Here is a 22,645-nt window from a genome sequence, read left to right on the forward strand (position 1 = left end):
AGAGACTCAAGAATCACTTTCTGTATCTAGAAAAGAGTCATGGTACAAGAGTCAAGGTCTGAGATTTGAGAGCTGCTGTCTGAAAAGGAGAAGAAATACTTTATTCACAAGATACAAGCACTGACACCCAGGGTAATACAGAAAGGAGAAGAGAGAGGAAGTCCCAGAGTAATTTGACAGCACTGAAAGGCAGACCAGTTGTGGCTGAAAAACTTGTGCTGCTACCCAAACATTTTTAGGAAAGAATTAGGCTTATTTTACTTACACAGAGGTTTTTATATTCAGCAGAAGTGTTACATATTTCTCATTTTCTGTGCTTTTAAAAGAGGATAGGGGTTTACAGGAGATACTAGAAAAGGACAAARAAGTCATCTCACCCAGGTCTTCAAAAGAAAAGCAGGGACACCAAATACAGTGGAAAAATAAGGAAACACGTTGGTTAGTTTTTTTTTTTTTCCTGTTTTATTTTGGGATGGCTTTTGCAGGAAGATCTGTCAAGGTCAGCAACTCATGTGGTCCTCCACATCCCTAAAGAAACCTCAGGAGGTAATAACTGCAGGTCAAATGTATTTCTGGAAAACTAAAAGTTTCTGAAACACACGATAGAAACACATCTAATCTCTACAAATCTAACACATTAAATAATGAAATTAAAATATTCACTAATAGACAAAGCAAATCTTAAATCAACCTCAATTTTTCGTGCACTTTATACAGAATACATTGATACTTGAAACATTTCTAATCAAGTCTTACTATTTCTAAAGGGAGGTGTTTAATTAGTAAAATCTTGAGAAATTTCTGTCTGGAAATTATGGGAGGGAGTTCTCTGATTTATGCTTGTTTGTAATGAATGAGGTATTTATTTGTAAAAAATACGATGATTAATGACTAATGCAAACGGTATGATACGGTTAAGTTCATGTTTTTCTTGTTTGATATCTTGGGGGCGGGGTTGTTACTGATTTTATTCCACTTCTACTCAGCAATTTATTCAGGGTTTTTACTCTTTTCTACAGTAATGAAGTTTTTCCTCTTTATTTTTGAGTAGAGTGAGTTCCAACTTTATCAGTTGTAATGCAACTGGGTACATTACAGCTAACTTACAGCCAACTTGATACTAAATTACATCATCTTATGTATTTTTAATACCCGAAGTATTACCAAAAACACCCAAAGTGATACCAAAAATATCAAAATTTTGGAAAGATGTCAGAAGTCTTTAGTTCTCAGATCAAAAAGATCTACTCAAATCCCCTTTTTGATGGAGGGAGATAAAAGACTGTATTTCTTGGTGTATCTTATATCTGTGCAGAACTTGAGTGACCTGATCATGTTGTTTTATCTAATGACTGTTTATGTAGCAGAGAGAGGGAGGAGAAGGAAAAAGTATCTGTTCTAGACATTATTTTTCTAAATACGATGTTCACTTTAGAGATGCAGTTAATATTTTGGAATTGAAACTGAAATTCTAATGCAGATTTATAATTTGGGACTTCCGATGGCAGTACTTAATTGCTGGAATTCATTCAGGGAGGGTGCCTTTTTCCTTTGGAGAAGAGAAAGCTGTGAAATACTGTATTTTTGTCCCTTTTGTTTAGTGATGCCTTTGATGTTCAGTACGGTGTAGTGGTCATTCGCCTCAAGGAGGGCCTGGACATTTCTCACCTTCAGGGCCAAGGTATGACTGRTTTTGTTCCATCTGGTGAATTGCTGTCCTAATTCCCTTTTACAGCTGCATTCTAAAAATATTAAATGAAAACTTAGCAGAAGAATCAACAAAACACCACCATTCTGTTACAGTAAAATTCACTGAAATTAAGTCTGCACTGTAAGGTGCTAACCCATGATCAGCAGCACAACTTGGGTTTTCGGTGTGTTTCGCCTCACTATATTTGCAAATTGTGTAGAGCTGCTTCCAGAAGATCTGCTACTTTGCTGAAACTAATTAGTGATGCTGCCAAGTTGGCATCACTTATGTGAGGCTCAAGCCTGGGAATTGTGAAAATTGCAGCAAATACTGCACAGTGCAGGAATGCCATTGAATTTGCTGTGTGGGGTGGCAATCCCTACATGGGCTAGTTTGGAGACTCTCAGTAGTCTGCCCCAACTGTGGAAAGGTTTAAGACTTGGCTATGCCTTGTCAGTAGTATTCTTAGGTGGAATGGTGTGATTTTAGTTAAATTCCAAGCCTGTGAGCTTTGGTGCAGCTGTCCACTGATCTGATAATGTGAAATTTGTGGCTTGCTCCATATAATGCTGCTACCATGAGGAGGGATGATACAAGGAGGGGCAGCTCCCTGAAGGAGGAGGGTATTTGTTCCTTCTTTGGAAAAGGTAAACGTTTTGCTATTTTGAGAGAGTCAGGGAGGACTGAGGAGTGTGAGAAATGCCAAGGAATGAACCTGCAATGTAGAAACAATGCTGCTGAGAAAACTGGGAATGTCACAGCAAGGTGTCACAAGAATCTGGTACCCACTGGKGGCTGTGAGTTTGCTTCAGCTCTGACAGCTGCTCCACAGAAGCCAAACCTGGAAAAAAGACTTGGCAATGAGACAGGCACACTTGGTCTGTGCCATGTCTGAGCCTTATCTTCCTCTTGGAGTTAAAAGTAGAAATGGGAAAACATTTCACCAAGTGATTTTTTTTTCTCTTCTAGTTGTACTTCCATGGTGTTGTTTAGCTCTGTTTTTAGACTCTGGAAATGCAATCAGCAACCAAAACTTGGGAAAGAAACAGAAAATTATAGYCCTGCTCAGAGGAGGAGCCTCTTCGTGCTTGGCAGCAATTCTTAGAACACTTCAGTGTTGGTTCCCCTCCTTGCCATGGTGTAACAGTTTCAGGAGGGTTTAAATATGAATTAATTTAATTAATGACTACAGTACAGTGTAGTCATATACCTCTGTTGAAACAATTTATAACAGTTCAGTGKTTTCTAATGGGTTTTTTGCTTTCACAAAGATTTGCTCTCATCCCAAGAGAAGTCTCCGTGCACCAAGGATGTCATAGTAAAAGTGGATTACAGCAAGAAGTCTGAGACAGACACTTCCATAGCTCCATCATCCAGTGAAAGGACTCCCACCTCACACAAAGGTAACTGCTAGTTAGCCAGGAAACCTGAGTTCTTCCTCTTTCTCTCTCATTCTCTYCTCAGCTCSTCTCTCTCTCTCTGCCCAGTGATTATTTAGGGAATTTTTGTGTCTGTGGATTGGAAGTGTTGTGCCTTCATAGATGTTGACGTCTAATTGCTTTAGTACTTTGGTCTGGAGCTTACCAATTTGCAAAATAAATATTTGTTTCTAGTCCCCTAAATAAAATAAGTGATGGGCAATGATTTATAATGGATTTTCTTTGTTACTGAGTTTGAGAGATGCTAAAAAATGCTTGAGGTTCATGCCCACCATTTGGATGTTACGAGTAATTGGAAGGTTGTGAAGGTTTTTTCTCAGACTAGAATATTTTATGCATGTTAACAGACACAAACTATTCAGGAGACTTTGACATGTCAATGAACAACTTAATTCTTTCCTAGTAAAGCAAAAGCGCTAATTGTTAGGTGGGTAATGAAGGTGTATAATTTTTTTTTTTAAGTACAAATGAATCTTATGGTTTGGTAGACTGCATTTGTATGCTTTTCTCTGTGCCAAAATCCGCTTCATTTCACATCTTTTATTTTCTAATCTTCCTTTTAATTTACATTTGTATTGTTTTCATTAATGTCACAAAGGAAATTAACCTTTTTATTTTGTATCTTTAAAAACTTTCCAGAGGAGGACGAGGATGGAAAGACTCCAACACAACCACTGTTGAATAAAGGCAGGCATTTTCCACCTTTTTGTGTTAAATCATTTTTTCATATTGTTGATTTCAGTTTTCCTTTTATAATTCTTTCTACACCCTAAGTACCAGAGAGGAACATACCAACCATGCAATGTTTATTTATTTTATTTCTTCATATCTGCTTTAGAATGTGCTTCATCCTTAGGGATTAAACTGTGAAAAAAAAAAACCATTATGGAAATTCCCAGAAGAAGTTGCTACTGAAAAGGGATTGTGCATATACCTTGGAATTAAAAAAAAATGAAAAACCTTTTCTCTTAAAGTAACATTTGAAATGCGTTCAGGAGCTTTCTGCTTTTCTTTCTCTGTTTGGTTCCTTGCTTGGTTCAGGAAATACCATCTGATGGTGTCAGTTTGTTCAGTGTATCTTCTAAAGTCATAGTTGTTGCTCTGTTACTTGGAACTGTTCAAGATCCTAAAATTAAGAGACTACTCACTGAAGTACTTACACGTGAAATAATGCAAAGTAGCTTTTTCAATTACCATTTCGAGAAATTAACTGAGCAGTTTTCACTTCTTGATTTATTTCACACTCGTTCTGAGTAAATCAGATACTTTTGCCTTAACTGCAATTAATCTGAACTGATTTGACATTTTCTTCACAATTTCAGCAGCTAGAAGCTTTTGTATTTTAATAAATGAACGTGAGATTACATCTTGAGGCACAAGATGGCAGTTTGGAAAAAGTCCCAGTATGCAATAAAGTAGTGTATTAATGTAAATCAGTCACAGATGTGCTCTAAATTAATAAAATTCCTAATAAAATAAGGACAGACAAATGTCAGACTCCTGGCTCTTGTTCAGACCAAGGTTTTAATTAAGAGAAGGAGGTTAGGGATTTTTTCACTGCAGTTCAAAAAAACCTACCTGCAGTATTCTAATTAAAAATGCTGCTATTGCATATTCTCAACAAATCAGGTGACTTTGTTACGCAAAACACTAGTCCTTGCAGAAGACAGGACTCAAAATGCATAAGTAGCTTTTCTTTTCACCACATGCTTAAAGAAAACTGGATTTAAGGAAATAATTGCTTAGGACATGGCATTTATTTGTAGAAATAGTTATCTACATATTTTTAGGGAAAATATTTCATTTGCAAGAGGTAGCAACAGTGCATGGCCTAAAGCTCTGGAGTACAGTTAATTAAATTGTCCAGGGAAATCCCTGTGTAAAGACCTCCCACATACTTTATTTCTCAGATGCCTGCTAAATGACTTCAGCTGCTGAAATTATGAGTCTCTAGACTCCCTGAATACAGCCAGTTCAGTTTATAGCCAGTCAGTCAAAATTAGGAATTGGGCCAGGAGTTGTGAAGGAAAATTTTTTAAGAGTAGGTATATCACAAAATATTAAGAGTTGCATTTGATGATTTTCAAAGTGATTAAGCCAAACAATTCAAAACCAAAGTTTTACTATACTATTTTCCCAGATTCAAAGAGTTCATCCCCTTTAAACTTGGCTGACCAAAGACTTCTTGATGCCAGTTCTCAGTTCCAGAAGAAACAAGGCAAGAGCAACATTGATGTCTGGTGGCTCTTTGATGATGGAGGTAATATACTTTATAGTTTACAAAGCTTTAAATGTTGGTAAAAGAATTTATTGAAGTCATTTTGGTTAGTTCTTAATAGACACTTGTCAATCAGTTCCTGTAAAATCTGTACTGTTTAACAAACTACAGTTTCTTTAATCTTTCTCAAATTCTGTTGTAAACACAGGTTTGACTCTGTTGATTCCTTACCTTATCACAACCAAGAAGAAATGGAAAGACTGCAAGATCAGGGTATTCATTGGTGGAAAAATAAATAGGATTGATCATGACAGAAGAGCGTGAGTTTGCCTTAAAAATTCCTCTTCAAATGCTAACAGAGCACATTACACATTGGATTATTTTTTCTTCCTATTTGCCTCTTTCAATTTGTTCTTTCATTGAGGTGCTATATAGTATTCTATTGCCTTTCTCAAAAAAAGGGGTTTTTGAATGAATAACCAGATGGTTTTTGAATGAATAACCTTTAATTTTTCTGCAATACTCTCTGCCACATTTGCAAATAGTCTGAGATTGTCTTTAAGGGAGAGCTCTTCTCTTAGGACATAAAATTGTTCTGGGTTTATTTTCCAAAAGCATGTTTTTGCTTTGTAGTTACATGCCAAGTCAGTTTGATTTTTGTCCTTGTTACATTGAGGATGCCTTTCTTCTGTTTTAAACCACTGTGTTTTATTACCAAATATCTTACCTGTTTACCCTGTGAAATAATTAAAACTGTGATCATGTATAAAGGCTTGTTCTTCTGATGCAGGATGGCTACTTTGCTCAGCAAATTTCGGATAGACTTCTCAGACATTATGGTTCTTGGGGATATTAATACTAAGCCAAAGAAAGAAAAGTAAGTCTCAAAACACCTCTTGTTCATTGAATTTGTGATGTCCGTCATTAATTTAGGACACCTTATCCTTTCCTGCGTAAGCTGTGGTTCAGAACTTCTGTGACATCCAGCATATCACAAAAATGCAGGAATTGATTTAACAATTACTCTTGTGTTCAAGAATATAGAAATCTATATTTTCCTAAATTTGTGTTTCTTACTCTGTAATATGAAATTCAGARCAATGATGCTTCAAGAAAAATCCAAGTTTTCTGGAACAATCTGCTTTAAGAAGACAGATGTTCACCAGGACTTAAACGATCTGAATCTCTTAAAGTCTTAGTTTAATGTAACAAAACTTGGTCTTGAAATAGGCTGATGTGGGTTTTTCTTTTTTTTTCCCTTTTCCCCTTTTGAAATTGCTCAGACTGTTAATGTACACAGGAATGATCATATGTGTGTTACTTCTTACTTTCAAGTTCAAAAAAGCATTAATTTGGGCTTGCAGCACAAATTTGTGACAGAATGTGAATGATCTAAAAATATCCTCGTTTCCCATATCCTTCTTCCCCTGCTGGCCTTCTTGAGTATGCTGAAGTTGTAAAAGTATCTTTTATATGGGCAAGCATTTATCTGAAAGTCATGGTATGCCTCAGAAATTGAGATGTGTTATTTTAGAACTCACTTAAGTGCTAAATGTTAATATGACTTCTTTTATACCCTTTAAAATAATTTTTTCTTAAATGTATAGAACACTTTGAGCAACTAAAACGAAGTAAAACAAAGTACTGGTGGCACTGTAGTGCTCTTGGACTTTTGGCTCCCAGGAAGAGGTGTAAACTCTGATGGAGTAGCACCCATCACAGTTGAGATTATAGAATCACATAGAATTATTTTTATTTCATAGGAGTGATCCATGAGTTATTTCTTCTGAGACCATTTTTACCTATCTGTGTGGATACAGTCCCACAGTATATCTGAAATACTTCTAAATACCATTTAGGTATTAACAACAGCTGAAAACCATGTGGAGGAAGATTTGTTTTGAACATTTGTAGTCCTGTGTWATAATATTATTAGTAGATCTCCATTTTGCTCTACCAAAAAATAGCAGATCACATTTATTTTCTTTCTTTTGATTAAGGCGAAGTCATTGTATGGTAAAGACCACCAAGGGGAGATACAAAGATGTTTTGTTAGTAATGTGGGCATTTCCTGGACAAAAATGTAGGTAGAAAAATAGAGTAATATGAGCTGTCATTTGTAGCAGAAATCAATTCAGCCTTAATCTTCAGAAGATTTTACTCTGAAGTTCTTGCTGTAAAGTTCTAGTGAATTCTAAGTATTCGTATTGTAACAAGTGCAAGAGGAAGACTGAGTAAGATGTCTGAGTTTTTTGCATTTAAATGTGGCTCCTGGAATGTATGGAAAGGAATAAAAGAAGAAAAGGAAAAACAAATAAAAAAATTAAAGCCAGAATCCTAATAGTATGAGACTTAATAGCTGTTTTTTGGTGTAATATGTAATCTTCCCCTTTTTCAGAGTTAGGTCTGAAGAAGCTGCTCCTAGGTACTGTCCATTTTTTAAGGATAGTACTGTTTAGCTTTTTAAAATTAGAATGAAATTTTGGAACTGAGTAAAATATTAATTGTATGGTGAATTGTTTGCTGAATCACAATGCATATGTAAAGAGCTAATTTGATGTTTTAACTGCAACAGGCAGGGCAAAAAAWCTTCAGTTTATTTTTGCATAATAGAATAAAACTTTCTGATACCGTGAAAGTAATTTTTGACATAAAGACTCCATTTCTGGTCTAATGTCTGTTCACTTAATCCTTCCAGTATTGCAGCTTTTGAGGAAATGATAGAGCCCTTCCGACTTCACGAGGATGATAAAGAACAAGAAGTTGCAGATAAAATGAAGGAGGATGAACCATGGAGGATAACAGATAACGAGCTTGAGCTTTACAAAACAAAGGTTCTGTGTTCTTTAGAATGTCAGTTAAAACTTTTTTTTCTCCTATTGCATTTTTGGTTGTGGTACCAATGAGTTCATTCTTATTCTCTCTCTTCCATAGCAATTTTTGAGAATATCAGATAAAAAGCAGCATCTAAAACCATTTAGATGGTTCACAAAAGCTAAAAGATTCTGCATTTGAATATGGGTAGGGGCCAGACTGCTTTCCTACAGTATTTCAGCAGTTAGTTTAAAATCATTTATATCCAGGAGTTGGTGGCTTTTTTTTTTTTTTTTAACCAAGCTAATGTTTTTTGCTTGATGATTTTTAAAAAATACCACCAAAACCAAACAGCACTTTGTGGTGCAAAGGGGCAGTTAAAGATTTGACCTCTTTCCTGAGCTGTTGTGCACTCTTGACACATCAGAAATATTCTCAGGCGTTTATTTGGAGGAGAAAATAGATGGCATCCCGTAATAGGGTAGTATTTGGCTCACTTGCACATTTTAAGTTTGCTGCTTTCTCTTTTCCCAGCCTTACAATCATAGGTTTTTTTGGTAATGAGAAAAGTTTCCATATTAAGGTGGAAGTACCTGCTTTTTATTAATTACTCATTCTAATTGGTCATAACTGGATTTTTTTTTGTTGTGTTTTGTTCTATTTGTTTTGTTTAATAAATGAACTTTTTGTAGTTTTGAAATAAAAGCTGTTCCTAACAAGTTTCATTTTATTTACAGACTTACCGTCAGATTAGGTTAAATGAGTTGCTGAAAGAGCATTCAAGTACAGCGAACATAATTGTCATGTAAGTAAATGATTTAATTTGTGGTGTTACCTAAATTGATATGAAGCTGTAATTTGAAATATAAATGTAAAAACAGATCAGGAACAAGGCTTTGCCTGGGCATTGATGTATAGAAATACTCAAGATTTCAGTGCTGACTGTATTTATTTCTTTATTAGAAGTGTGGAGCTACTATTCTGCTGAACAAAAAATGTCCATTTGGTGTTGTGCTTTTGATTATGATCCTTTAGTTGATCACCTCCACATTTGTAGTGCAGCTCAGGATTTTCACATTCTTTCCACTCCTTCATGCAGTTATTCCCCTCAAGTCCTTCGTTCCCTTTTCTAAAACATCTCTCTAGGTAAAGTTTCGTCATCTTGCACTTGCACACTTTTTTTAAAATTGTTTTTGGTGTAAACAAGCAGGAGGCAGATTGGAGGTTTCTTACTGCTGTATTTTAAAATGTTGAAGAGTCTTTCGAGACTCTCCTCAGCTGAGGAGAATTGTGCATGAAGCTGCCTCAATATTAAATGATGGTAACAGGGCAAAAGTGAGGGGGAGAGAGATGTAAAGGCSTGTGATATTTTAGGTACAAACTCTCAACTCATGAATACCAAGGGGGAGAAAATAAATTTAAACAGGTAGGAAGTTACTTAATATTTAGATCTGTGTAAAATCATCAGTCATATTGTCACGGTCTGAGTAGCACCTGGCCGAGTTTTTCTAATCAGTGAACGTTGTTTTCCCCTTGGGTTGCAGGAGTTTGCCGGTGGCACGGAAAGGGGCGGTTTCCAGCGCGCTGTACATGGCCTGGCTAGAAGTTCTCTCTAAAGATCTGCCACCAATTCTCCTCGTTCGAGGGAATCATCAGAGCGTTCTCACCTTCTATTCCTAAGAGTACTGCACATGGCACAGCTGTGATGAAATGGTACTTCAATGCCCAGGGGAGAGGGACTGAGGTGGTCTATAGTTCATTAACATCACAAAGGCAAAAAGTGACTCTTCTTTCACTGTTTCACTGACTTGAAAGCACACAAGGAAAGTCACTGTATTTCTAAAGTTGTGACATCTTCAGTTTTCTTCTATATTTTCTGTAATTTAATCTTGCTTAATGGGGGAGGATTCCTTGTTAGACTGAAGAACAAGATGAGCTTTTTGTTTGCTATTTGAATAGCAGCAATAAAATGTTGTATTTTTGATCAATGAAAGGATTATAGATTTATAAAAGCCTTTTAGCCTTGAGGTGCCTTCTGAAATTAACCAAATCTCACCCATACATCCTATTTTGTAAATTTATATAGAATGTCAAAATCTGCCTTCAACTAAGAGTTTAGATCAGACTTCCTTTAGTTTTTAGTCTACTCCATATTACAATAAAAATGAATGCTGCTTTTCAGTCTTCCATTGAGCTATTAGTTCTTAGTACTGTATGTTTTCTATAGTCAGAAAGTTTTTTGGGTTTTTTTTTTAATTATTATATCTGTTAGATTAAAGGTGAGAATTCGGGCAGGTCAGTTGAACTAAATTGATGTTACTAAATTTTGTAACAGTAAAAATARAACTAATTGTGCTTGTAGAGAGAGGGTTCTTTGACAATGTGTGCTACTTTAGTAGTCCCAGGAAGACAGCTGACATTACTGGCTTTGGCAGAGAGGGTGGTGCCCTCTTAGTCTAATCTCTGCTGTGAAATCGAGCTCATCTTGCCGGCTGAGGCATCTTAATACAAAGAAAAAGACCTGTCCTAGTTCCCGGCCTCTTACATTTTAGTGTCACTTTCAAGTTATTTTTGAAACAATACTCGACTTAAGGCTTGAATGGGGATAATATAAGCAATGTGATGCTATCTAACAGAAAACAGTAAACACTATGTGGAATTGTGCTATCCAGTATGAAATGTAAAAGCTGCAGTTCTCTTGCATTTTTCAACAAATGGTTAAACGGACCACTAAGTTCTTAGGGGAGATGTTTTTAGGTCAATTCATTCAGTTGTCAGAAAATGCATTTAGTCTTATTAAATAATACTCAGGTTTGATCGTCTAGCAATTTTGATCTATTCCATACATCCTACTTTATACATTTTCTATGTTCAATAAAGAAACTGCCAGTCTTGTGTGCCCTTTCATTGTATATTTTGGAAACTTCATACTTTAGTCTACTAYGAACACCTGCAAAAGAAATTTCACTTGAGCCTTTGTATAAAGGTTAGTAATGTGAACTCTTTTTTAAATTCCTAATATCTTTTGGATAGAAAGGATTGCCTAAAAACATTTCACAAGCTTTTGATATTAGCATCAGACATGCTACTGGATCAGTTTACCAGTGGGTGAGTGACTTTCATTTAAGGATGCACAGAAAAGGTTTTTTGGGATTTTTTTTCCTTTATTTCTGGGGTGGTTGTTTTTTGGTTTTTGTTTTTTTTTTTTTTCTTTTTGGGTTTTGTTTTGTTTTTTTGTTTGTTCTTCGCTAAATACAGGATCAAATTGAAATGTAACTTCCTTTTGAAGGACAAAGTATAATCATTGTGTGGCAAGGTAGAGCTTCAGTTTCTTGTGATTAAAGATAAAAATACACTGTGCAGTGTACACTGTTGTCAAGTTCTTGGTAAACTGCGAAAAATCTTTTCTTTTTTTGCTGTTTCTGTCAATTGGATTTGAGACTATGGAATCATTTCACTTCTGAAAAACTTCTAAGAAAAACAAACATGCATGTCTTGCTGCTAAGTGTGAGATAACTGATGTCAGCGTGAACCCAGCTTGTTATGATAAAACATTGTGAGAGAAGACACAGTGTGAGGTCAAAATGCTGTTTCCTTCCAGGTGAGGGGATGTGGATCAAACATAACAACATAAARTATCACAGGTTTTAAAGTGTTTTGTAGGGGATAAGGTTGTCACATTGTGCATATGGAATCATTGCCACATTTCTCCTTGTTTTGTGGGTAACATTCTTTTGAGCAGATGGACAGTATGGCATGGACTTAGTGCTGCTATCTTAAAAAAAACAAAAAACKAAACAAAAAACGTGCACAGGTACACTTATTTAAAAGGTTTATTTGCCCATTCAGGAAACCATTGCTTGTGATCTGTAACACAACACAGAAACCAAATGAAGTGTGTGTATACATGCATATATGTGTATAAAATTATATAAAGTATATCTAAATATGCATATGGGGATAGTTAAGGTCATGTCTGTGAAATACCGTAGGATGCTTTTCACATGCACTCTCAGGAGTCCACTAATGCTAGGCATGAGGGCAAGTTCCAAAATTATTTGCTCACTTAAAATTGAACAGTTAATGGTAATTTTCTGCAACAGATGTCTGTTAGTGGCAGTCACTCCAACTCCTACTTTGATTTTGACGCCAAATTTACTTACGTTCCAATCATCATTAATTACATGAGAAATTAAATCACTTACACATGGCAATTCATACCTTCTTATAGATTAGGTTCCTTTGTATGGGTTTAGAAAGACAGTAATAGGTGGTGAAAATCAATTATTTATTTGTTCACTTGTATTTAGGTTTCCTTTTACATACATTCTTTTTATATGCTTTTTTTCTGACATTACATATTTAAAAAAAACTAAAAATAATTTAAAGATTTGAGCGTTAGTGGGTCGTGGCCCACTTGGTTTGAAGATGTAAGATTTGACACTGTACTGTAACTGTCCCACACAAATGCTTTTCTAATGTTTTAACGTAATTATTGCAGTTAATACTTTGTACCAGGGGGATGTCACTGCAATAAAAGAAGTGAATTCAATACAACTGCCTTGTCTAACAAAGCCTATTTTTTTGATGGTGGGATGGGAATAATTCATAATTCAACAGGTTAATGCTGAATAGAGTTSCTGAAATGTGAATATTGCATCCATCTGGTTACTGCCTCTGTAGTGGAATTTKTAAGTGGAACTTAAAGCAAATCATGTGTCTGAGATAAGAGCAAAAAACATTTTGTTTTTTGGGGAGAACTGTTTGCTTCTACTGGGTTAGAAACAGAAATGGTTCTTAACAAATTAACCTTGTAGAATTTGTTATGGCTTGCCAGACAGCACAGACCCATCCTCAGCCTGTGGTGTGTTCCAGCTGGAATGGTGGTGTCTGAAAATGTGTTCCCATTCATCTTGCCTGTGAACACAGACAAGGACTGTCTCAACTTCTCTGTCTCCCTTAAAATAGTACTTCACTGGGATGTGAAATATTTTGGGAAAATAGCTTTTCAGACTTGCTAAGTTRCTTCTATGCAAGACATCTTTGGCCTTCACTAATGTATGCTCAACTGCAAAACAGCTGAAAAGCTCAAGTTTAAAGGTATCTAGTTAGAACAACTGAAAAGCTTTTTAACCTCATCAGTTTGGATGCTTAATCTAGGACACTCATGAGCTGTTCTGCATAGTCATTGTATATTTAAACCAAGGCCTTGAGAGAGGTTTGAAAGCCCCTGGGAAGTTGTTAGTACTGTGCCAGCTCCTGTGGCCTCGGCTCTACCCTGGTTTGTTGTGTAGAGGCACAGGAGGTTTGTAGCAGCATTTTCTAGATCCTGYTTGCTGGAGCAGTGTGAATAAGTGGATCTGAACACTGACATTAGTTTGTGCTGGATTCATAGGTAATTGACTTCCAAGTATGTTCTTGAAGCTAAAGAAAGAGGATTTGGTCAAGGTCAGTATCTCATCACTTTATGGASAGGGATAGCTCCCACTGCACAGAGTGATGCCGTGATAGGTTTAAAACAGGGAAGCAGGACACCCACCACTTTGGTGTTGTTCCTCACCAGTCTGGTTGATGCTTCTCACATACCCTCTGTGGGATCCTATAAATCCCAAAAACTGGTTTGTTGTTCAGCTGGAGTGGGAGCCGGGCTACAGGTCAGAGAGACCACAGGGGCAGCAACTGATGCATCATGAGATCCTTCCTGCTGTTCKGCCCTTCAGCATCATGGTGCAAAGAGGTTTCCAGATTTCAGACTCTGGATTAGGCTGATGGAGGCCACTGCATTTGGGACAGGGAGGTGCAAAGCTTTGCGTGTAAACATGGAATGAATAGATGTTGAAGCAGCAGCAGGGAAGGYTTTTTCTTGGAATGACAAGGTTCCTGTGCCCAGAGGTGCTGACAGACTGCACTCCATCCTTTGGGTTCATCTTCTGGATGCTGACAGCTGCACAACCAGAAGTCACCTGTGTGACCAAATCAAGCCTGTGCTCACTTGTGACWTCCTGCTCTTACTGAACAGGAAAAGGAGCCTCAGATGAGTTCCTTTATTGCCCTCCCCTTAATCTGCCATCTGTCTCTTCCAGAAAATGTTGATTTTGTATCTGCAGGACCCTGCTCTGTGCCCTGCCCTCAGCCCCCCTCCTATACCCTGCCTGCAATGCCAGGTTTAACTGCGCCTCACAATGTTGTAGGGAGCAGGAAAAGGGAATCTCTCAGGATTTAAGCTGTCAGGACATACTAAATTAAACTTTCTAGCCCATCCTCCTCTGAAGACCTCTCAGTAGTGAGCCAGAGCAAAGGCCTGCAGGGAGATGTCAGTCTGCTCTACCTTGTTAAAACTGATACAAAAATAAAAGCAAAGCATCCTGTCCTGTGCCCTTCACAGCCCTCATACCCCTGTTCACAGGAATCTAATGGGGATTCATCTACGCCCCAGGATGTGACAGATCACAGTCCAGCTACCTTGGGTCAGGRGAAAACTGACCCCACTGAGTTGCAGCCAAAATTCCAGCGTGAGATTCTGTGTCCAGGTGTCTCCCCTTTGTAGTCCCTCAGTCCCATCCATAGCAGTAACAAAACTCCTGCTAACAGAGTATTATTTTTTACGAGGGAAATCCTTATTCTTAAAAATCCTRTACAGCTTCCTAGGAGTTCCAGCTAAAATAGTATCACCAGGTGGCACCACTGCCTTTCAGTATTTCGTGTGGTGCCTGAAGCTGCTCTGTCAAATGCACTCTTCCTGCACTATTCTGTTGGTTTTTGATTTTTTTTCAATTAAACCACTTAGAATAAACAACAGATATTAGCATAGTAGTATTATTTTCCACAATTTTTTTCATAATTTTGACTGGATTTGAGAATTGGAATTTTGTCAGGCCCTGTGGGGAAAAAAAAAGRAGTCTGATTTTGCTCCAAAGGGATGCAGGAATGTCCAAGCAGATGCTGCCTGGTGAGTTCAGCCTTTTTTACCACCAAGGAATCATTGCATAACACATTGGATGATGCTTGCTTTCATCAGTGGCTTTTCCAGTTCTATCAGCCTTAGAGAGCAGGAGAAATACTGCGGGCAGAGAGGGAAGAGATGTTGGAAAACAGAATAYGCTGGCATGTCCTATCCAGTTTAAAAATTATCTATAATGGTCTAATAAGGCATTTTTGCTTTGTAAGTAACAAGACAAATGTCTGCCACTACACTAGGTGGGAGCTGGACAAAAAAAGCTTTGTGTCACCCTGAAATATTAAAGTACTRTTTAAAGTACTGAAGGAGACTGAATAGCATTGAGATTTTCAARTTTAGCTTGAAAGTAACTTCATCACTCTCTTGAACAGTTTTACAGCTAGTAAATCTTGGAACATCTCTCTGTAATTAAATTTGTCTCTGCGAAACAGATGGTAACATGGAGTCAGCCACAAGCAAAGGATTTCCACAGGCTCTGGCTGAAAATTAGAAAGCTAGGATTAGCCTTGAAATATCCTCACTTCCAGCCCTCTAAGGTCACTCATTTTTCCAGACCAAGCTACCTGGTTGGATGGTTTAACCAGAGTGTTGTAAATTACATGGACTCTTGAAAATTCCATCGTACTACTGTTACAAATTACATACAATAATCTTTAGAGTAGTATTAAAGTTACACATCAAGCTGGGGATGGGACACCTGTACAAAAGAAAGTGTGCCACAAAATCCAGTGTCAGCCTGCGTGTTTTATAAACCCCAAGGGAAATTTAATGCAACTCCTCTCTGTTGAGCAGCAGGGCTGAAGAAAAATGGAATCAAAACAGATGTAAGGTGCAAAAATACCAGTAAATATTAATTAACAAAAGTTAATATTGTACTTTAAGCACCTGGAAATCATGGCAGGTCAAAGCACAATGCCTGCCAAGAGGTGCAAGAGGAGCAAAACTGTACAGAGTCAACCAAGGACAGCAATTTGCAGAACTGACAGGTGGAATCAAGGCTAACCACACACTAGTGTGAGCTTTCACGTGGGATTTTGGCTAACTTCATCTAGATTTCATTTTATGGAGCATTACTAAAAGTTTCTGTTCTCATTAAAAATCTTTCTGTACCCTTCAAGTAGTAATAGTAGTAATTCAGGCATGCCTTTGGCAAATACATGACAAACCTTACTGAGCACTCTTTATTCATGATATTTTTATTTTCATTGTATTGCAGGGCTTTCATGTTTTTGCCATGTTTGTAAGGATCTAGAAAAATGAGGCTTGGTTCTCAGCTGAGGCTTGGAAGTGCAAGGTTACGATTTCCTCTCCAGCCAGGACAGAGATTTCACTTTTTCCATCCTGTTGGCCAACCCTCAAACACGTCAGTCATTCTAGAAAACTCATTCTGCCCCATACACAAAACATTCCAGTATTAATTTGTGGTTTGGAGTCTGTCTTTGCAAATATATCCATGTGCCATCCAAATGCATCACAGTCAAGAAATTCTCACTTTCCCAGGATTAGACAAGGTTAGTAATAAAAACCATCTTCTCCTACTGTAACTTTGGCTATTTGTAGTCAGTCTCTAAATAAAGGGCAGTAAATTCTGATTTGGTAGATYTGTCCTTGTTCTGATAGTAATTAACCATATTCTATGGCAGCTTTTATGCCAGGAAAAAACTTAGTGGTAGATTTGGAATTCAGATCAAATCCTTTTTTTTGGGTTTTGCTGTGAATATGAGTAATATTTTATCCTCCTTTTAATGGGAACCATTTGATTTTTTGTAATTAACATTTTTTAATTCAAATTAGTCTTTGTCATCTACTATAAAACTTCTAATTCCTGTGTTGTGGAATAATTAATAGTTCCTGAAGAAAAAAAAAAATACATAAAACAACTTGCTCCTTTACTTCCTAAGCATAAAGAAAGATACTTTCCAAATCTAAACAAAAGCCGAAAAAGATGTGTAGTTTCACTGGCTTCACTTCAGTATGTCTACAAATCTTTGAAACTGGCCTGTGGTACATGAAGCTTGAAAGAATAGCAGGATTCCTTCTAAGATTTCACATTTTTGTGGTGGTTGTAATAAAAGTGGAGCTGATCAGGTCACATTGTCTGGCAGATTTTGGCAGTTTCTGCAGTTTGTCCTCCAGGTGAGTTATTTGTAAGCAGTTTTTGGGGGATAGCAGTTTTCTAGGAGGCTTTTTGTTTTAAGAAACAGAAATACTTGTGTTTCCTAAACTTAACAAGTTTTGGAGAAATTTTTTCACTCTCCCACCTGGTCTTCTGGCTGGTGGGAATACACACATTTCAAGTGTGTTCTGAGGTACTTAAACGCTCCTGTCAGAACAAAAAGGAATATAAGGTCACCTGCAAAAATGCTTGCAGGCATCTCATGTCTCAGCTTAGGAGCTAAGAGTCATGAAAATTTATGTGTCTGCCACGAGAGTAGCTGTGAAACGATCTGTTGGAGTGAACTGGCAGAAGATGAATCCCTGTGAATGAGATCCTGTGGTTCTGAGTTCTGCTTTGGAGAGTACATCAAAAGTGTTGGAAGAAAATTCACAGGACAAGGAGGGTGTATCAATCCCTCCTGTGCATATTATTTTTTTAAAGCATTTTGTACTATGGAAAGGCTTAAAGTGTTTGGCTTCTTCTTTTTCTCTTTTTTTTTTGTATGTTCTTTTTTTTCAGCAGAAACCATTTAGTTACAGAATGCTTAATATTACTTGCATCATTGAAAGTTTTGGTGGTTTGACAGCTTGCATGGACTTATTCTGGATTCTGCTCCCTCTTGATTTTTAATGAATCCTGTTTTTTCTTTGGGTCGCTTAAGAATATTTGCTCTTGATTGCTCCCATGACCAGTTTGTTTGGTGCACACTGCATTATACATCCGGATGCACAGCTCTTTGTATGCTACTACACAGCTGAAAGTGAAAAACTAAGAAAAAAAGAGTGGTTAATTAGGTAGCAACACTAAACAAAAGCAAATCTAAGCTTTCCTAGGAAAGTGATGGTTATTTCACAAAGAAAGGTATTTCTATTAACTGATGTTGTTAGTCTGAAGAGAGACGAAGAACTGTGAGAATTAAGAGCAGTTTCTTCTCATGTATAGAAGAAATTCCTATTTTATTCATTTTGGAAGGTACTCTGAACAACAGAAAAGGCAGATCTGTCATGGTGACTGCAATATTTCTGCGTGTTCTGTGGATAAATTGATACTGAAMCTGTTTTCTGTCTGTGTTAATCTTTAAAAACATGAAACTTTAAAAATAAACACTGCTTTCCACAAAGGATGGGTCTGTTGAGTTTGTTCGTTTGTTTTTTATTAGCCACGCCAAGTTAGGTCCATATTTGATGCCCTTCTCATGTTGTCTCTTGCTGTATTTTTTTTGTTCTTTTCAGCAGCAATGTCTTCATGGGTGTTTAATGTTCCTTTAAAGGAACAAGAGCTTTTCAAGCATTTGCTTTGCTGGTGCTGCATTCAAGGTCTGGTGGCTGCGGTTTGTTTTTCTTGGGCAGGTCCTCCAGGCTGCACTTTCCTTAGGAACATGTGTCCTGAGGAAGGGCAGCTCAGGTTTCCTCTCACTGGTAGAAACTGGGAAATGCATGGGAGTAGCCAGGACATCAGACACAAACACAGAAGCCAGGTCAGGCCATTTAATCCCCTTCTGCTCGGTGCTGCCTGAAGCAAATGTGGCTCCTTTTCACAGGAAAGGAGGTTTAGGCTGAGGAATTGCAGGTGTGACTCAGTTCAACCAGAAGGAAAAAAGACTCATCTGTGATTAYGTCCAGATTCCACAAACTCTCATATTTTGAAGTGGGTGTGTTTACAAAATWTAAAATTCATCTGTGTTCTCAGCAGCTGAAAAATAACTTATAACAATAAAATTTATTTTCAAACTGTCATCGTCTACTTTCATCTTGGCTTAGAAGCTGGATTCCCTGACAGCTGCTGTTTAGCCAAAAAAAACAACTGTTTTGGGACTGGACAGATCTCATTATCCTTAGTAACAGTTAGAAACAGCATTTCTATGCATCATGTGGTAAGAAAGAAGAGGAATTCAATCCATCTAGTTACTAGCATGTCTGGTATCCTTGGTATTTTCCATGGAGAGATATTAATAGATGAGCTGTACCAGCAAAGCTCAGCTCTAATTCAAGAGCAGCTATTTGAGACCATCACTCTGTGCTTGGTCTGTGTAAAAATAGGATATGCATGAGGAATTCACTGAGTTTTAGGCATACTAAAATTAAAAAAACCTAAAATACTGTGTGTCCAAGAATTCAGTGAATGATTCAGAAAAGGGCCTTTCCTAAAAAGTTCAGAGGCCAGTGGAGAAACACGCTGCACTTTCCAAAGGCRTCGGTGCTGTTGGCAGAACTGTCTTGGTGATGATTAATCTTACTGATCRAGATTGAGGGACAGAGACCTGAGGTATCTCAGTAGTGAGTTTGGCCTTAAAAAAATACTGTATTTGGGTTTTTTGGTTTTGTCTTATCTCATGGGAGGCATTTCAAGCTGAGTCTTGATTCTTAACTATGGGTTTTCAGTCTCTCAGCTGTGTTTGAAACAGTTGGAAAGAAGGAATCCAGCCAAACAYCAGCTGTCATTTTACAGTATTTAAAAAAATTGTAAAAATTGTGACACAGAAGTTGTTAAGCTAGGGTTTGCATAATTTATGAATAATTTAGATGGGGGTAAAAAAAGGAACTCAGTGGCCRTCAGGTGGTGTGGGATTGCAAACTTCACTCCAGACCTGAAGATTGTTTTTAACCTTAAAATAGGAAAGGAGATCAGCTTGGATGTGAAGGATTCAATAGCAGGAGACTGGTGCTGGCATTTCAGTCTTAAGAAATGAAGCATAAAATATGAAGATTATACAGGTTCAAAAGGCCATTTGGAAGAGGGAGGAATTATTGGATTTTGCTAGTTTGCCTCTAAATTCCCAGATCTGATTGCTTCCTGATGTGTTAGCTGTGTATAAAATCAGGCAGAAACATGCACAAAATTATGATCTAAGCTTCTTGTCCAATTAAAGCACACCAGATGTGTTGTATTCATACCACATAACTTTTCCTCGTTAATGTTAGATGTTTACACCTGACTCAGGCCATTTCTGACTCAGGCCATTTCTGCCTGTCAGTGTTATGTCGGAGCAGTTTTCAAACGCTTACCTCACATGCTCAAAACTTTCGTTATTTCTAAGGATTTACGGCTTTCAGAAATGTGATATGATTTGGGGAGAACACTTCAATTACCTCTTAACCTTGGGGGTAAACTGCTCACCAGGATTTCTACTGCATTGGTAAGTTTTTAGTCAGCTCCTTTCAGCCTTCTGCTGGATAATTTTTCCGGATCAAACAGAAAAACAGTGAAATGTATGCCTGTGGGTATTATGGTTGCTCTGTGTGCTCACTTTTACCTTAAAGCTGATGTTTTTCAAAAGAATTAAATGTGCCTTTGAATGTTATGGTCAGATGGTATTTGATATTCCCCCTCCCCATCCTGTGTGGGGCACTCTCCCCATGAAGAGCAACAARGTCTAAGGATATGAAAATTATTTCACACAACTCAGAGCCTTGTAGTCGCATCACTTAGGTATATAATGCATTATTTTTGCTAAATAAGTGAACTGGGTCAGGTCCAGTTTTCTTTAATGAGTATTTATTCTTTGACTTCAAAACCGCAAGTGCCAGGCTTTGAGAATACGTTAGRTTTTTGGGTGTAAATTCCACCATCTGGCCTAAAATCCAAAGTATTTACAGAATTCAGGTGTAGTGGTGACAGTAATTCGTTAATTCTCATCACTGCAGGGAAGAGGGAGTGTCTTTCTAGATCTATGTGTATTTWTGCTCTTTGTTTTCAAATGTTTTGGAGTTTTTGGCAGCTTCTCAGTAATCTTGCCCAGGGGCAAATCTTAGTGGCAACTGACAGTGGTTTGTTGAGTACACACTGGAGAAGAAATGCTATAGGTTGAATCACAGAAATACCAGGTATTTCTGTAAGTATATGAGCAGTACAGAAATACCAGCACAGGACAAAACTGCAGAAAAGTATTGCATATTTACTTTCTGTAAAAACATCTGCAGTCACAGGATTTTAAAAGGTACCCAAAAAACCCCTGGCACTTTTTGAGGCATTGAAGGGATGGCACACCAAAGATCTGCTCCCAGTGGCATTTTTTGTGTCTGGAGATCTGGTTTTRGCCAGGAGTAGAAATGGAAATCACTTTCCAAAGTTTTAATTAGTAGTTTTAATTAATTGAAGCAGACCCCAATTTTAGCYAGCACTAGGTTTCTTCACCAGGTCTTACTTTGATCACTGAATTGCTGAAAACTTACTTTTGCTAACACTAACCCTGACAATCTTCAATGAACRAAGTTTAAGGAAGCTGGGAGCTGAAGATTGGAAATCTGAGATCTCAAAATTATGACTTTTCAAAAATGTTGGCGTAACCAGAAGATACAGAGGAGATGAAGGCCTGGAAAATTAGGAGGTTCCCTGAAAAAAAAAAAAAAAAAAGATAGAAGCACTAAAGAATGTGGGCCAAATTAGCATGAAGAGTGAGAAATCAACCACAGAGAATGCTAATTAAGAGAATTAGAACCAACAAACATTAATTTGTTAAAAATATTTGTTTAGTTTATGTGCTTAAGCTTCACTGATTAAACATGGGAAAAACTAAGAAATACACCTAAGGCAGTGGAATTTTTGCTGTGTTTAGTTTTGCAGTGCMTTGCCACTCCTAAATTCTTGTGTGGGTTTACACAAACACCCTTCAGCTGTCACCTGCAGACCTCATCCAAGGTTTAATGGGTGATTCCGAGTCAGTACAATAAAATCCCATATAATAATCCCATAATCCTTTCTAGAACACTGACTGCCTCTGGCTAGTCATGCCAACAGTTTATGTCTAAAGGATTGTATGGGCCTCACTGAGCCTTTTATACTACTTTGTCCTTTGGGATTAAAGATGGCAAGCCAGGCATATTTATATGAATTACATAAATTATTTTTAAAAATTATGATTAGACAAAAACACCTTAATCAAAATTCTGTCTGTACACAGCATAACACATTAAGTGACGTAGGTAAGAAACAAATATAATACTGGCTAAATAGAAGGCTATAAATGTACCTGGGGTTTTCGCCTTTGGAGTTCTAGCTTTGTAGATTTAGCACCCAGCACCCCTTTCTGTCCACAACTAAATCAAATAAATCAAATACCTAGACTTTCTGTGTCTACTGGCTTTGCACATTGGGTGGAAGATCCCACTTCTCAGGGACAACACAACTATTATATAGGGGCACTTTTATTTTTTTATAAGAGTCTGAAGCCATGATATTAAAACTAGATATTAAACTGTTAAGTAGAGATTGACGATWTTCACCTGTACCAAAAACCATGGGCAAATCTCTCACTCAGCCTTGAGAAGTGACCCTGAGGGACATTCCCCGACTCGTGGGAGAAACCACCATACACAATCTTCTGTTGAGTGTTMAAGAGAATTAAAAAGTGGGACGAGACTTTGATAGC

General features: G+C 37.3%; 2 protein-coding genes across 3 annotated transcripts in view; one reads left to right on the forward strand and one right to left on the reverse strand.

Moving 5' to 3' along the window:
* Positions 1–11,373, forward strand: part of SLC12A2 (solute carrier family 12 member 2) — a 58,965-nt gene extending 47,592 nt beyond the window's left edge. The window contains exons 19-27 of one of the 2 annotated variants that reach the window (XM_057378243.1): positions 1,602–1,681; positions 2,962–3,093; positions 3,769–3,816; positions 5,270–5,389; positions 5,556–5,667; positions 6,138–6,224; positions 8,046–8,181; positions 8,899–8,966; positions 9,706–11,373. In XM_057378243.1, coding sequence (XP_057234226.1) covers positions 1,602–1,681; positions 2,962–3,093; positions 3,769–3,816; positions 5,270–5,389; positions 5,556–5,667; positions 6,138–6,224; positions 8,046–8,181; positions 8,899–8,966; positions 9,706–9,841 — 919 coding nt within the window. In that variant the 3' untranslated portion in view covers positions 9,842–11,373. The remainder of the gene's footprint in view (positions 1–1,601; positions 1,682–2,961; positions 3,094–3,768; positions 3,817–5,269; positions 5,390–5,555; positions 5,668–6,137; positions 6,225–8,045; positions 8,182–8,898; positions 8,967–9,705) is intronic. The other variant, XM_057378244.1, reaches the window with a different exon arrangement.
* An 8,921-nt stretch (positions 11,374–20,294) lies between these two features.
* FBN2 (fibrillin 2) overlaps positions 20,295–22,645 on the reverse strand; it is a 117,455-nt gene continuing 115,104 nt past the window's right edge. The window contains exon 66 of the mRNA XM_057378242.1: positions 20,295–21,609. Within this exon, the coding sequence (XP_057234225.1) occupies positions 21,598–21,609 (12 nt within the window). The 3' untranslated portion in view covers positions 20,295–21,597. The remainder of the gene's footprint in view (positions 21,610–22,645) is intronic.

Source organism: Malurus melanocephalus, unplaced genomic scaffold, assembly GCF_030028575.1.
Source record: "Malurus melanocephalus ecotype Western Australia unplaced genomic scaffold, MMel_1.1 scaffold_350, whole genome shotgun sequence".
NCBI classification, from domain to species: domain Eukaryota; kingdom Metazoa; phylum Chordata; class Aves; order Passeriformes; family Maluridae; genus Malurus; species Malurus melanocephalus.